Below are 13,195 nucleotides of genomic sequence, written 5' to 3'. Positions count from 1 at the left end.
CTATTTTTTCCACACAGCAGTCGCACCTTGAGACAATCGGAATTCCCAACATGCGAACTCTCTCGTCAAACGGTAGGTAATGGAATAACGCCTTCCACATACACAGTGATACTCTCATTGTAAGAAGCTTGTGCCAAACCCAGTCCATCCATGGCCCTCTCATCCCTTTAATTCTGATGACTTCCCAAGCCGAAGCAGTAGAAAACTTTCCATTTGTGATAGGTTTCCAAACAAACACATCAGACCCCACCTTCTAGTTTAAATTCGACATCAGTATTTCATTCATTTTTTCTTCCCCTACCAACTCTTCTAGAGCGATAGTATCCCAAGCCCCCGACTCCCAACACTCTTGTAATTTTAGCGCAGGACGTTATACCAATTCAATACTCTTAGCCAGAGGGCCACTGCTCAGCGACCTATCGAACCAGAATGAAGCTTTTCCTTCTCTTATCTTGACATACATATTCTCATACACCTCTGGAAAGACCTTCAAAACTGACTTCCAGAACCGAGAATCATTTTGTGAAGGAGTGACTAACGCCATATGTGCATGTCTAAAATATTTTGCCTTAAAGAACTGAGTCCAAAGACTGTCGACTGCCATCAACCTCCATGCAAACTTCATGTGAAAGGACTTTTGTACCTTAGCTAGATCCCGTACCCCAACACCCCCTTCACTCACTGGTTTACATACCTTATCCCAAGAGAACCATTTCCTCTTGCCTTTCCCATTATTTCCCCCCAAGAGGAACAATGACAGGATGGTATTTTTCTTTCTCAACACCATCTTTGGAACTACCAACACTGCTAACGTATGAGTCGCCATGCAAGATAAGACATATCGAATTAGAATAAGACGACCTCCTTGAGACAGTAACCGCCCCTTCCAACTCGCTACCTTCCCTCGAATTTTTGAAACCAATGGTTCAAGCATTCTAGCCGTTAGATGACTAGAACTCAATGGCACACCAAGATACATTGCAGGGAATTGTCCTCCCGTTATCCGTAGTAGACCTCTGCCCCTTGCTCTGCTAATTTTCTTAGCCTATGTTATTTACTTACTAAACTGTTATTTGCATGTTAGCCTATGTTATTTACTTACTGAATTGTTGATAATTCATAATACTTTTTAAATGATTTTAAACATTTCAGCTAAGGATTTAAAGTTCAAGATTATGATACATGGGGGAGATGATTATTTTAGCCTAATGTATTTAGTATAGAAGGTTTCTATGAATATTGATGATTTTTTATTACAAAATGTTGTCATGTTCCGATTATATTTATATTTTGAAGTATGTAATTATATTATTAGTATTAGGTATAAAGTTTCAAAAAGTCAACTCTACGATCCCTATAAGATCGGGGTGTTACAATCTCGCTTTACCACACTAGCTTCTCACAAGACCAATAAAACAGTCAAGGAACTCCGTGACAGCACTGTGATGGTTGTGCCCATTTTTCCACCGTCGATGGAAGAGATCTTGTGTTTTGATGGATCCCACTATACGGTCTAAGCGTGTTTGAGTGGACGGTGACGAGGAGAAAATTGCTGACGTCTCAATGCATCGCCTCAGCAGACGCTATTGAACACCACTAAAGAACCTCAATGGGAAAAATGCTTAATAACATGTCAAAACAAAGTTCACCAAAAGGGGCAAGACTGTAATTTTGAAGTCAACCGAAATACATTTTTCTTAATTCGAATATAATAAAAAGTTGGAGCCACCCAAAACCCTCACCAATTAATTTCTCCATTTTTGTTTCTTCGCTTGTTAAGTTATGTCACTTTTTAGTGCCTATTACTCTATAAAAACTCTATTTGAAGTCATATTTGTATATTTTGTACGTACATTCTATTAATGTAATTGATTATGTTATTATTTTTAATATAAAATAACTGTTTTAACCAATCACATTAATGAAATATATAAAAAATATGTAAAAATAATTATAAATAGCACATCTCTTATAATATAATATATTATGATAACAAATCATATCAATTTATAAACTTTACTTTTTTCATAAACTAAACATTTAAGAAAGAAATAATTATAAATATAAAGTGAATTTCAAAATATTCTTATAGATAATATTGCTTTTAAGAAAAGATATAATAAGCGTGATTAATTTCATGGGTTAATGTTAAAAATTAAAATGGAGTCAAACATGTATGTGCCCGTCCAACAACCCTCTCTGACTGTTCTAGAACCTAATTAAAATTAAAATCATTGATCTAACCATATATTTTCTCACTCGGTATCATTGCTATTATTTTCTTACTCGGTATCATTGCTATTAATATTATATCCAAAATATATCCTTCCTTACATATGATATATATGAGTTGTAACGTTTCAAATGTGACTAATTATTCATGACGGACAACGTCAACCTTTTCAAATACTTTCTTCGTATGAATTTGTCAAGCAGTACTGGACAAGAAGTCAGCGACTCAGCAACATTGTCTTCTGATGGGAAGAATTAATTATATATCTCTGTATCTTCCCATTTAATATTACAATCATCAAAAGAAAGGGCCAGCTTGTCGTGTAAAACCAAGTCAAAACAAGACTCACTACAAAAAAGGCTAAATTGGCGGCGTTGGTTATACGCCGGCAACTATCCCAAAAAACGCCGCTAATTAATTCACGACATTTTTCTAATGGCGTAACCGTCCGCCGGTAGTAGAGGGTCGCTATTTTCATTGTTTCGGCGTTTGCGCAAATGCCGGTATTTGTAAATCTCATTAGTAGCGTTTGTATGAATTTAGCGGCATTTCTTGAAATGCAACCACAATACCCACATTAACAGCGTTTCTGGAAACACCGCCAATTTATCGTTGCCATCCCTAGCATATACTAGCAGCATTACCATAAACGCCACTGCTACTATATTACCGACGCATCATACAACTTTGGCGGCATTTATTTAAATGCCACTAATAGTACATTGGCGGTGGCACATTGAATTTGTTAACGGCGTTTATATGACCGCCACCACTTTTTAAAATAGTAGCGTTACGATAAATGCCGCTACTAGTAATTTGGCGAATTTATTAGCAGCATTTATTTAAACGCCGCCCCATTACGTTGCCAACGCATCATATAAATTAATGGCATTTATTTAAATGCCACTAATAGTACATTAGCGGCGGCACATTGAATTTGTTAACGGCGTTTATATGACCGCCACCACTTTTTAAAATAACAGCATTACGATAAATGCCGCTACTAGTAATTTGGCGAATTTATTAACGGCATTTATTTAAACGCCGCCCCATTACGTTGCCAACGCATCATATAAATTAGTGGCATTTATTTAAATGTCACTAATAGTACATTGGCAGCATATTGAATTTATTAACGGCGTTTATCTAAACGCCACCATGAATTTTTTTTTTTTATGTATTGAGGCTTATTGTAAACGATGCCACTAATTCATTGCCGACACATTTTTTAAATTAATGACATCAATATAAACGCCATTACGAATACGTTACAGGCGCATTGCATTAATTAACGACATTTAAAAATTAGTACAATGTGCACATTGCTTTTTTTTTTTTTTTTGTAAAAGGTACGTTAGATTTTATGCCATATCCACAATTCAAACAGCCACACGTGAAAGATCATAAAGTAATTTCAATATTCATAAAACTAATGGAAGGAGTCAAAATCCTTAGACCACATTGCATCGACCTAAGAACAGAATTTCAAACACGATAATGAACTAGATTCTCTCTCCGTTACTCTACTGTTGACGAACTTCAACTTTCTTTTTCTGCTAAAGGCGATCAAGCCCACTGTCAACATCTCCCTGAGCTCGAACAAATCCACAAAGAACAAAGGTGGAGAAATGGCCGTTGTACACGCCATTCTCATCCAAATGCCCGACGTTGATTTGAACGGAAGCATGGTCCTTTGAAGTAATCAACCTGTTTGTAAATATGCATTTCCTAGGAATGTAAAGCTCGATAATAAGCCCCCCTTCGTTCTACATCTTGGCTTTTGTGTAAACTACTTCTTCAAACCCTTACCAATCTGTGCACATTGCTTAAAACACCATATTCACTAACGTTTTCAGGAAGCGCGCAGTAGACCTCCATTTGCATAATGTCAAAAAATTTATAGGTAGTTCTTACAGCTTGGAAACCATATGCTATTAGATCACTATATTTTGTAATCACAGAAATGATACCACCCTTTTCAGCTTCAAGTCTGCACAGATATGCCAGCTGTGCATCAGCCTTATATGGAGCCACCGCATATTAGTAATATATCCCAGATCTAAGAACCTGAAAAGTCACTAAGGAGACATTTGTTAGCAGTGAATCTAGGTCCAAACGGAAAAAAAAAAAGTGTTGATGGAAATGAACTCGCTATCTAGAACTAGATCAAGATGCATAGACTAATAGAAATATGGCAACCTGGTACCTGTATCACTTGATGTGCCATGGATGGAGTAATACTCATTGCTCTCTGTAAGTTAAAACGGTTAAATTTTTTTAAAATGTTCCATAGCTTTTGAAATAGAGAAAGCATACATAGAAACAATGCCATGAGAATAACAAAGAAGATTTTTTATGCTTATATGCAGAAACACATGGCCCAACTGCAGCAAGACATGACCCTCGGTTTGGAGAACAATGCTCTGTTCTTCTTGCTTAAAATAGAGGCTGGTTCGGTACTTATATGCAAGTGGTTGCTGGTTCTTGAATTGGCATCTCTGTGGCTTTCGATGCATCTTTCCAAGTGCAGAAGGTGGTGGCGTTGGTTGGAGGGACTTCCGTTGTGCAGGAGAGGACTCGGCTGCATTGGGGTTGCATCTCCTTGGTTGACGGCGTGTGTGTGGTGATGGTAAAATTGTTGGTTGATGCTATGAAGCCCTAGAAGCAAAAAGAAGGAATAAGATGTACTTATAAGCTGGAAAGAGGAACGTTTGCAGTGTGTAAGCCGTGGGAGGGAAATTTAAATTTTATGAAAATTTGAGGAACGTTTAGGGCGCTAACTTAGTTTTTGTTTTGACCATATTTTGAGGGAAATTATATGTGTGGGTATGTACGAATATTTGAGGTGGGCTGAAGGCGCCAACTTATAATATTATGCTTGCTTATTACTCTTTGATCTAAATATTTCAATCCTATGTATAATTGAAATGTTAATATAATTTTTTTTATAAATTATATTATATAATATATATAATTATGTTATATAAAAGATAATGTTATTATAATTTTATGTTAATATAAAACATATATATAAGACAATTAGTAATTTATTATAATCTTAAACATGAATATTTATTTAATCATATGCTTTAAATATAACATATATATTAATAACATTTTATCGTTTAATAAATTTTCAATATATTCGTCTTGATAATTATATTAGTAAATAATGTATATTAATTAGTATATAATATATATTAATTACAATTTATACTTTATGGCCTTATACTAACAATCTAATACCATTATAAGTAATATACTTTAAGTCTATATATAAATTATTATATAAATCACTATAGTATTAGTTATACTAATACTATATCACTATGATACCATTAATTATAGTGATATAGTAATATTAAACTATTAATGATATAAACATACTACCAACACAAACTTTTCAACACGGTACTATAATGCCAATCAAATTGTGGCAGCTTAGCCAGAGTACAAGGCTAACGCTTGTAGATCGAATGATCAAGAAATTTCTTAAGATATTCGACAGCAAATATAATATATATATTAATAACATTTTATCGCTTAATTAATAAATTCTCAATATATATATTCATTTTAATGACTATATTAGTACATTAGTAATACTAATATACATTAGTATATAATATATATTAATTACAATTTATACTTTATGGTCTTATACTAATACATACTCTAATACTATTAGTAATATAATTTAAGTCTATATATAAATTATTATATAAATCACTATACTAATATTATATCACTTATGAAAATGCTTGTACAAGGCTAATGCTTGAAAATCGAATGATTAAGAAATTGCTTAAGATCTTCGACAGCAAATATATAGAACTTGATCACTAGACCTTAAAGAAACTCTTAACTCCTAGTTTTAAATAATAAAATGTAGTTCGATTGAAACAGACCTTGAAACAACTTGACCACTAAACCTTAATATATGAAATATAATTCACTCAAATTTACTAGAACCATTTATTTGTCTAAAACTAAATTAAGCCAATAACTAATGACAGGAAATAAATCCTTATAATAAAGTCCACTAAGCTCTACTTATAGAAAATAAAGAGATTCTTAAATTTTTCCTAAGTATAAATTTATTAAAATGTAAACCTAACTTTTGAATCCTAGGTGGAAGGCCTAGCAAAGTGGCATGATAGGTTGGCGTGAGGCTGCCAATTGTTACTTTTATCATTATTACTCTTTTTTTACCCTGTTCCATTAATATCAGTAATTATAAAATAAAATTTATCAATTCTCAAATTTTAAACTTTAGTCCCATTTTATTTAGAGAAATATTATAGTCACAAAGAGATTACACAAAAGTAATCATACAAACTGACATGGCTTAATGCTGTTTGTCAGATTGTAAAGTTACTTTTATTGTAAAGTAGATTTAACAGATCCGATAAAACCACATCAATTTTTATGATTTTTTTTTGTATGATTTCTTTGTGGATGTAGTAGTACTCTTTTATTTATCTGTTAAAGAATTAAGTTTGAGGCTTCATTAATGCTGTAATCTTTTTTTTTTTTTAAATTTAAAGAAAAAAAAAGACTAAATTTATGGAGTGTGCATTGTGTGATGGTAAATTTATGGATTGGTAAATTTAAAGACTAAAAAGATTAAACAATGTTGTAATCTAATTACCATGCCATAGTTAATTATCTCACGCATACTTAAATCTTCAAGGAACTGCACCCATAACGTCACATTCCAATGATCAAAGTATTTTCTCTCTAATTATTTATAAAATCTGTCGGGTATTTAATTCATTGCATGTATTATTATTATTTTTTTCCACCACCAGCGCTGGAATATCTTGCCTTTTGATCTTCCCCATAATTAACATGGCTAGGGTTGCCGCCACACAATTCTCTCGTGCATTACGTTCCGACAGAGCAACGCCTCAACAGAGCATCCCTTCACATCGCCCAACCTGATCACATCTTATCCTCCACAGAACAACGTCCCCACATGGAAACCCGCTCAACCCACCACCCTTCCTCTGTCACAGTGTCCACCGATTGATAGAAGAGACAGGCTCTGTTTTGTAGGCTCAAAACAGAGCACTCCATATTAGTAATATCGAAAGCCACTGTACACGGTAATACAGAGGCTGTAGCAGAGGGCGCCATATACATACAAGTAATATTAAATTTAGTCCCATTTTATTTAGAAGTTGATGGTTTCTCAACACAATTGATGGTTTCCCATTTTATTTACAAGTTCCCTAGCTACAAACTATTATCACTGATATAGTTATTTAAGTATGTTTGGTAGATTTTCTTTTGTTTGGTTTCCATGAAAACAGAGGAACAGAACGAGTAAGAATGCCGATTTGGTAGTAGTCATGGTTTAAGGGCCAAACTTTTCAGTCACTCTGTTTTTTGCGTGGAAGATGATGGTTTAAGGGCCAAACTTCTCATCATTAAACAAACATCTTCATAAGCAAAACTTAAATAACTAACAAAGAGCATCCCTACGTACCTACTAGAATTTTATCAATACCATATCCGAGTTGTATAGCATCACAGACCATTTCAATAAAAGTTTTCATTTCTCTGTTGCTTATATGAGACTACCTTAATTTGCCTCCTATATGAGATTTAGCTTCGCTTTAACATCTTTATGAACATTCAATTCATCTGGCATGCATGGGAATGATAGCATTACAAACAATCCACATACAATTCTCCACACTCCATATTGGGCGTGCAAGCATATAATTATAAACACAAGAAGTAAACTGCCAAAAGCAACAAATATTATACCGAAGAACTAAAAGTGAAGAAAAAATAATAATTTAGCAGAACCAAATCATGTGATTAAACAGAAAAAAAAAAATTTAAGAGTAAGAATCACAAACCTCAACTTCTGATTGCTACTTTTGGTAGCTAATTGGTGTCCCAGTTCACTTCTCAACTCTGAAATCGAATCTGCATCAGCAGCCTACAAATTAGAGAAGAAGGTGAGTAATCAGTATCCATATACCTTATCTTTAGGAGCCAGAGAGAAGGAGAGGAGTATACCAGGCAATATCCAAAAAGCCCACCACCAAGTGCAATTTCATATGAGTGAATAAGAGCTTCCTCTATTAATTTCTGCTTATGTGATAAGCCCACCATGCCTTGATTAATTAGAGACTCCAAATCCAAAGAAAGCAACTGAAAAATTCAAGCTTTATACTTATCATTCAGAGTCAATATACGAAGAAAGAAATAACTATTGGGAATGGAAAATCAAATCTTAGATATTAATCACCTGCTGAAACAAGGAGGGGTTTAACTGGACGTCATACTCAATCCCTAATGATGATGGATTAGGAAATTTTATGATTTTCTTCATTTTCCATAACGGTCCTTAATTTGAACATTCTTTTTTGTAGTTAAAGTTGAATGTGATTCTTGATTTCTGTTAAAGAATGAAAACTCTTATGATCTATCGGCTTTAATTGCTATAAAATTGGGTATATATATTCCTATATTGATAGATATATTAATGATATTATCTCAAATTATGTTTATAATATTCTTGTCTTAATACAGTAGAACATTAATACATGTTGAGGGAGAAATCTTTGTCTCTCAAACTGTTAACTTTTGATGCTTGTTAATTTGTTTGTTGTCGGCTCCATGCAGTACACCTTACTTCTAGAAGGAAATTATTATAGGCCTTTAAACCATCACCATCGTTTATATATATATATATATATATTCCTCCTATATAACCAGCCAGATGTTCTCCCAATCCGTATCTCAACATGTATTATAATTTATTCTATTTATAATCGAAGTTTAAAATTATTGATGATCTTGCATTCTGATTCTATTTTGTTTTCATATTTATTATATAGTTAAGCTATGGACAGAAGTTGGATGAAAAAACCTCGACATACACAAGAGTATGTCGATGGTGTCAATGACTTTTTGAAGTTTGCATGCGAGAATTGTGCTACAAATTCGCCGATTTGTTGCCCATGTAGAAAATGTGGATTACGTAAGATGTTCATGCCCAACATGGTATATGATCATTTGATTAGCTATGGAATTTCTCAAGGTTACACCATTTGGCATGCTCATGGGGAGAGAATAGGGGAGGCATCTTACCATGCTACTGATGCCCAAAATAATAATGAGCAAATAAATGAAGAATCTGGTGGGATGACAACCATGTTACATGACGTTTTCCCCATGTTTGATCCTGAAATAGTGGAGGGTGGGCCTGAAATAGGTGTGGATGCTGGAGAGGCTGGAGTGCAAAATGAAAATCGACAAGGTTCTAGCGAAAAGTTAATAAATTTTACAATATGTTGAAAGATGCTGATGAACCATTATATGAAGGGTGCACAAAACATACTAAGTTTAGTGCTATTGTACATCTCTGGAATATGAAGTGTTTGGGTGGATTGAGTAATAGCATATTCACAGAACTACTTGAATTTGTGAATGAGTTGCTCCCACCAGGAGCATCATTTCCTAAAAATACGTACGAGGTGAAGAAGTACATGAATGAGTTAGGTCTTGGATACGAGAAGATCTTAGTATGTCCCAATGGTTGTATGTTATTTTGGAAGGACAATGAGAATCTGGAAACATGCGTGGTATGCGGAGCGTCAAAATGGAAGCAAAAAGAGTTTATGGCTGATAGGTCTAGAAAAGGTAAAAGAAGTCCAGCTAAAATATTATGGTGGTTTCCGTTAAAGACAAGGTTGCAAAGGCTTTTTATGTCATCGAAGACTTCTTCACAAATGAAATGGCATGCTATAGGCCTCAGTAATGATGGGGTACTAAGGCATCGAGCAAATGGCATGGCTTGGAAGACGTTCGATTCATAACATGATGATTTTGCCTCTGACCCCCGCAATGTTAGGCTTGGTTTATCTGCAGATGGCTTTAATCCTTTTGGAAACATGAGCATTTCCTATAGTACCTGGCCGGTTATGTTGGTATCTTACAATTTACCTCCTTGGATGTGCATGAAACGATCAAGTTTCATGCTATCGTTGATTATACCGGGACCATCATCACCTTCAATGAATATAGATGTATACTTAGAGCCTCTAATATCAGAATTAAAGGAATTATGGGAGGTTGGAGCACCAACCTATGATGTTTGCTCCAAAGAGATCTTCACAATGCGGGCGGTTTTAATGTGGACAATAAATGATTTTCTTGCGTATGGTGATTTGTCTGGGTGGAGTACGAAAGCTCATTTAGCATGTCCTTGTTGTATGGGTAACACACGATCTAGATGACTGAAACATGGAAAAAAGTTTTCCTATATGGGGCATAGACGATTCTTGCCAAGTGATCATAGGTGGAGAGTACTCTAAAACCAAGTCACAATCATCAAAAGAAAGGGCTCATATATACAGCTTGTCGTGTATAGCCTAACCTAACTTACCAAAATAACTAATCGTACAGCTCACTAATAAAATAAAATAGCAAAATAGAATGGCAAGAAGATTCTTAGTCTCAACTACATGTAGCTACATGTCTCCTCTAATCGTTCTCTCCCCTTTGTCGTCTTTCCGAAGGCAATTAGGGTGCGAACGTTTGCTAGGTGGAGTGTGGTCCTAGTTCTCACGCTAGTGGGGCTCAGGGTGAGTATCTGTTTGCTAGAGGTAAACAGAGGAGGCCTCTATGGAAGAACTCAAGTAGACTTGGGAGAGATTGAAGCTGGACGACGAAGAGAGTGAGCCGATAGAAATTTCGGAGAACAAGAATGAAGATCTCAGGGAGTTAGGGGATTGGAGCCTGTTAGGGAAGGTCTTTGCTGAAAGAAGAATCGAGAAGGAGGTGATCCGTGTGACAATGGAGAAGATTTGGAAGGTTAGTCCCCCTATGTCCTTTCGAGAAATTGGATCTAACTGTTTTATTATTACATTTTCAAATCGGAAGGATAGGGTTAAGGTCTTGAGGGCATGCCCTTGGTTATTCGATAATCACTTGTTTGCCTTAACGCCGTATGAGGGGAAGATCTAGATCCAAGCTATGAATTTCTTTATTCAAAGTTTTGGATCCAAATGGTTAATTTACCATTAGATTGCATGAACCGTAGCATGGGGGAAAGATTAGGGGGAACTATCGGGAAGGTTTTAGAGGTGGAAGTTCAGGAGGGGGATATAGCTTGGGGGAAATTCCTAAGGGTTAGGGTAGAATTGGATAGAAGGAGGAGCCTAGCTAGAGGTAGGACTATTGCTCAAACAGGGGAGAAGATGTGGATCCCCTTTCAGTATGAGAAATTATCTAGAATTTGACTAAAGTGTGGATGTATAGTGCACGGGGCAAAAGGGTGCTTGAATGAAGAAGGGGAATCAGGGCAGTATGGGCCTTGGTTGAGTATGGGGAAAAATCAGGGCAGTATGGGGAAAAATCGTGGAGTAACAAGAGATGAAGGGAGGAAAGAAGAAGAAGGGGAGAGTGTTATGGAAGGTAAAAATGCAGGCACTAAGGGGAATCAAAATGCATGGCTGGAGGAGTGCCAGGGGTTAATAGAAAGGGGGCAAAATAAGGGGAATATGGAGGAGGTAAGTGAGAGTGAAGGGTCAAAAACAATGGGAAACAGGGTTAACGAAAAGACTGAAGGGTTAGTGAGGAGTTGTGGGGGACTTGATGAGGATTTTGAAGAGGACAGGAAACTGTTGAATTTGAAGCAAGATCAGTTAAAAAGGGGAAGGGGAAGGGGAAGGGGAAAAGAATATTGAGAGGGAATTTGATTAGTGGAGTGCAAAGTTCAGTGGTGGTAAAAAAAAGAAGTGGAGGGGAGGAGGTGAATAAAGAGGAAGGTGTAGGAGTTAAAAAATTAAAGATGATGGACAGTTTGGAACTGATTGATATTGAAATAGAGGCGGAGGCTGTCGAGCAGCCCCGCCTATTACAATGATTTGCCTAAGCTGGAACTGCCGAGAATTGGGCAATCCTCGGACAGTTCAGGACCTTTGCCTATTGGTAAAGGTGAATAAGCCCGATGTGGTTTTTCTCATGGAAGTTATGATTAAGGCTGGAAGAGTAGAGGCCTTAAAAAGAAGGTTGGAACTGGATAACTGTCTAGTTGTAGAACCTATTGGAAAGAGAGGGGGTTTAGCTTTGTTTTGGGGTAGAGGGGTGCAGTTGGAGATTTTAAATTTCTCCCAATGGCATATTAGTAGCAAAATTAGGAAGGAAGGGGGAAAAAAGGAATGGTTCTTTACTGGGTTTTATGGGCACCCTGACTCTTCAAAGAGAAATTTGTCTTGGGAGCTTCTAGCTTCCTTGGTTCCAAAAAAAGGAGAGGCCTGGTGTGTGGCTAGGGATTTTAACGAAATATTGTTACAATCTGAAAAAGTGGGGGGTAAACTGAGAGATGAGAAGAGTATGGGTCAATTTAGGGAGGTATTGGAGGAAAAACAGTTAACAGATTTAGGGTGTTGGGGATGCCCCTTCACATGGAGCAATAAGCATGAGGACCATACCTTTACTAAGGAGAGGTTAGACAGATTTTTAGGCAATCATGAATGGAGGAATATATTCAAAAAAGTGAAAGTGGTAGGGCTCACTGCTCTCTTCTCTGACCATAAACCTATATTGATGATAGCTTTTGATTCCTCTCACACTTTTGTTAAAAGAAGTAGAAGATTTAACTTTGAAGCTTCATGGGTGAAGAATGAAGAACGTGAGAGGTAGTGAAGGGGGGTGGACTCTACAGAAAATTTTTTCTGATCCTATAAGTAAGATAAAAGGACTACTCACTTTATGCAGTGGGAGGTTAACAGAGTGGGCAAAAAGGAAGAGAAGGATATGGGGAAAGACATTGACAAATTTTCAAAAGAGATAAGAGAGCTGCAGGACAGTGAGGGACCTGATAATGTGGAAAGGATCAAGAGGCTTCAAAAAGAAGTAGGGGTTTTACTTACACAAGAGGATTTGAAATGGAGACAAAGGGCAAAGATAGACTGGTATAAACTTGGTGACAAAAAT

General features: G+C 36.0%; 1 protein-coding gene and 1 pseudogene across 1 annotated transcript; one reads left to right on the top strand and one right to left on the bottom strand.

Annotated features, from left to right (window-relative positions):
• Positions 1-3,600: 3,600 nt before the first annotated feature.
• On the bottom strand, positions 3,601-4,005 carry LOC122301622 (annotated as a pseudogene).
• An 8,113-nt stretch (positions 4,006-12,118) lies between these two features.
• LOC122297082 lies at positions 12,119-12,901 on the top strand. The gene has a single exon (XM_043107360.1). The coding sequence runs from the start codon at positions 12,119-12,121 to the stop codon at positions 12,899-12,901; it is 783 nt and encodes a 260-aa protein (XP_042963294.1).
• The last annotated feature ends 294 nt before the right edge of the window (positions 12,902-13,195 follow it).

The sequence above is a fragment of the Carya illinoinensis genome, chromosome 1 (genome assembly GCF_018687715.1).
Source record: "Carya illinoinensis cultivar Pawnee chromosome 1, C.illinoinensisPawnee_v1, whole genome shotgun sequence".
NCBI classification, from domain to species: Eukaryota; Viridiplantae; Streptophyta; class Magnoliopsida; order Fagales; family Juglandaceae; genus Carya; species Carya illinoinensis.
The sequence above is the reverse complement of the archived record's forward strand: the minus strand, read 5'-3'. Positions and strand labels throughout refer to the sequence as shown.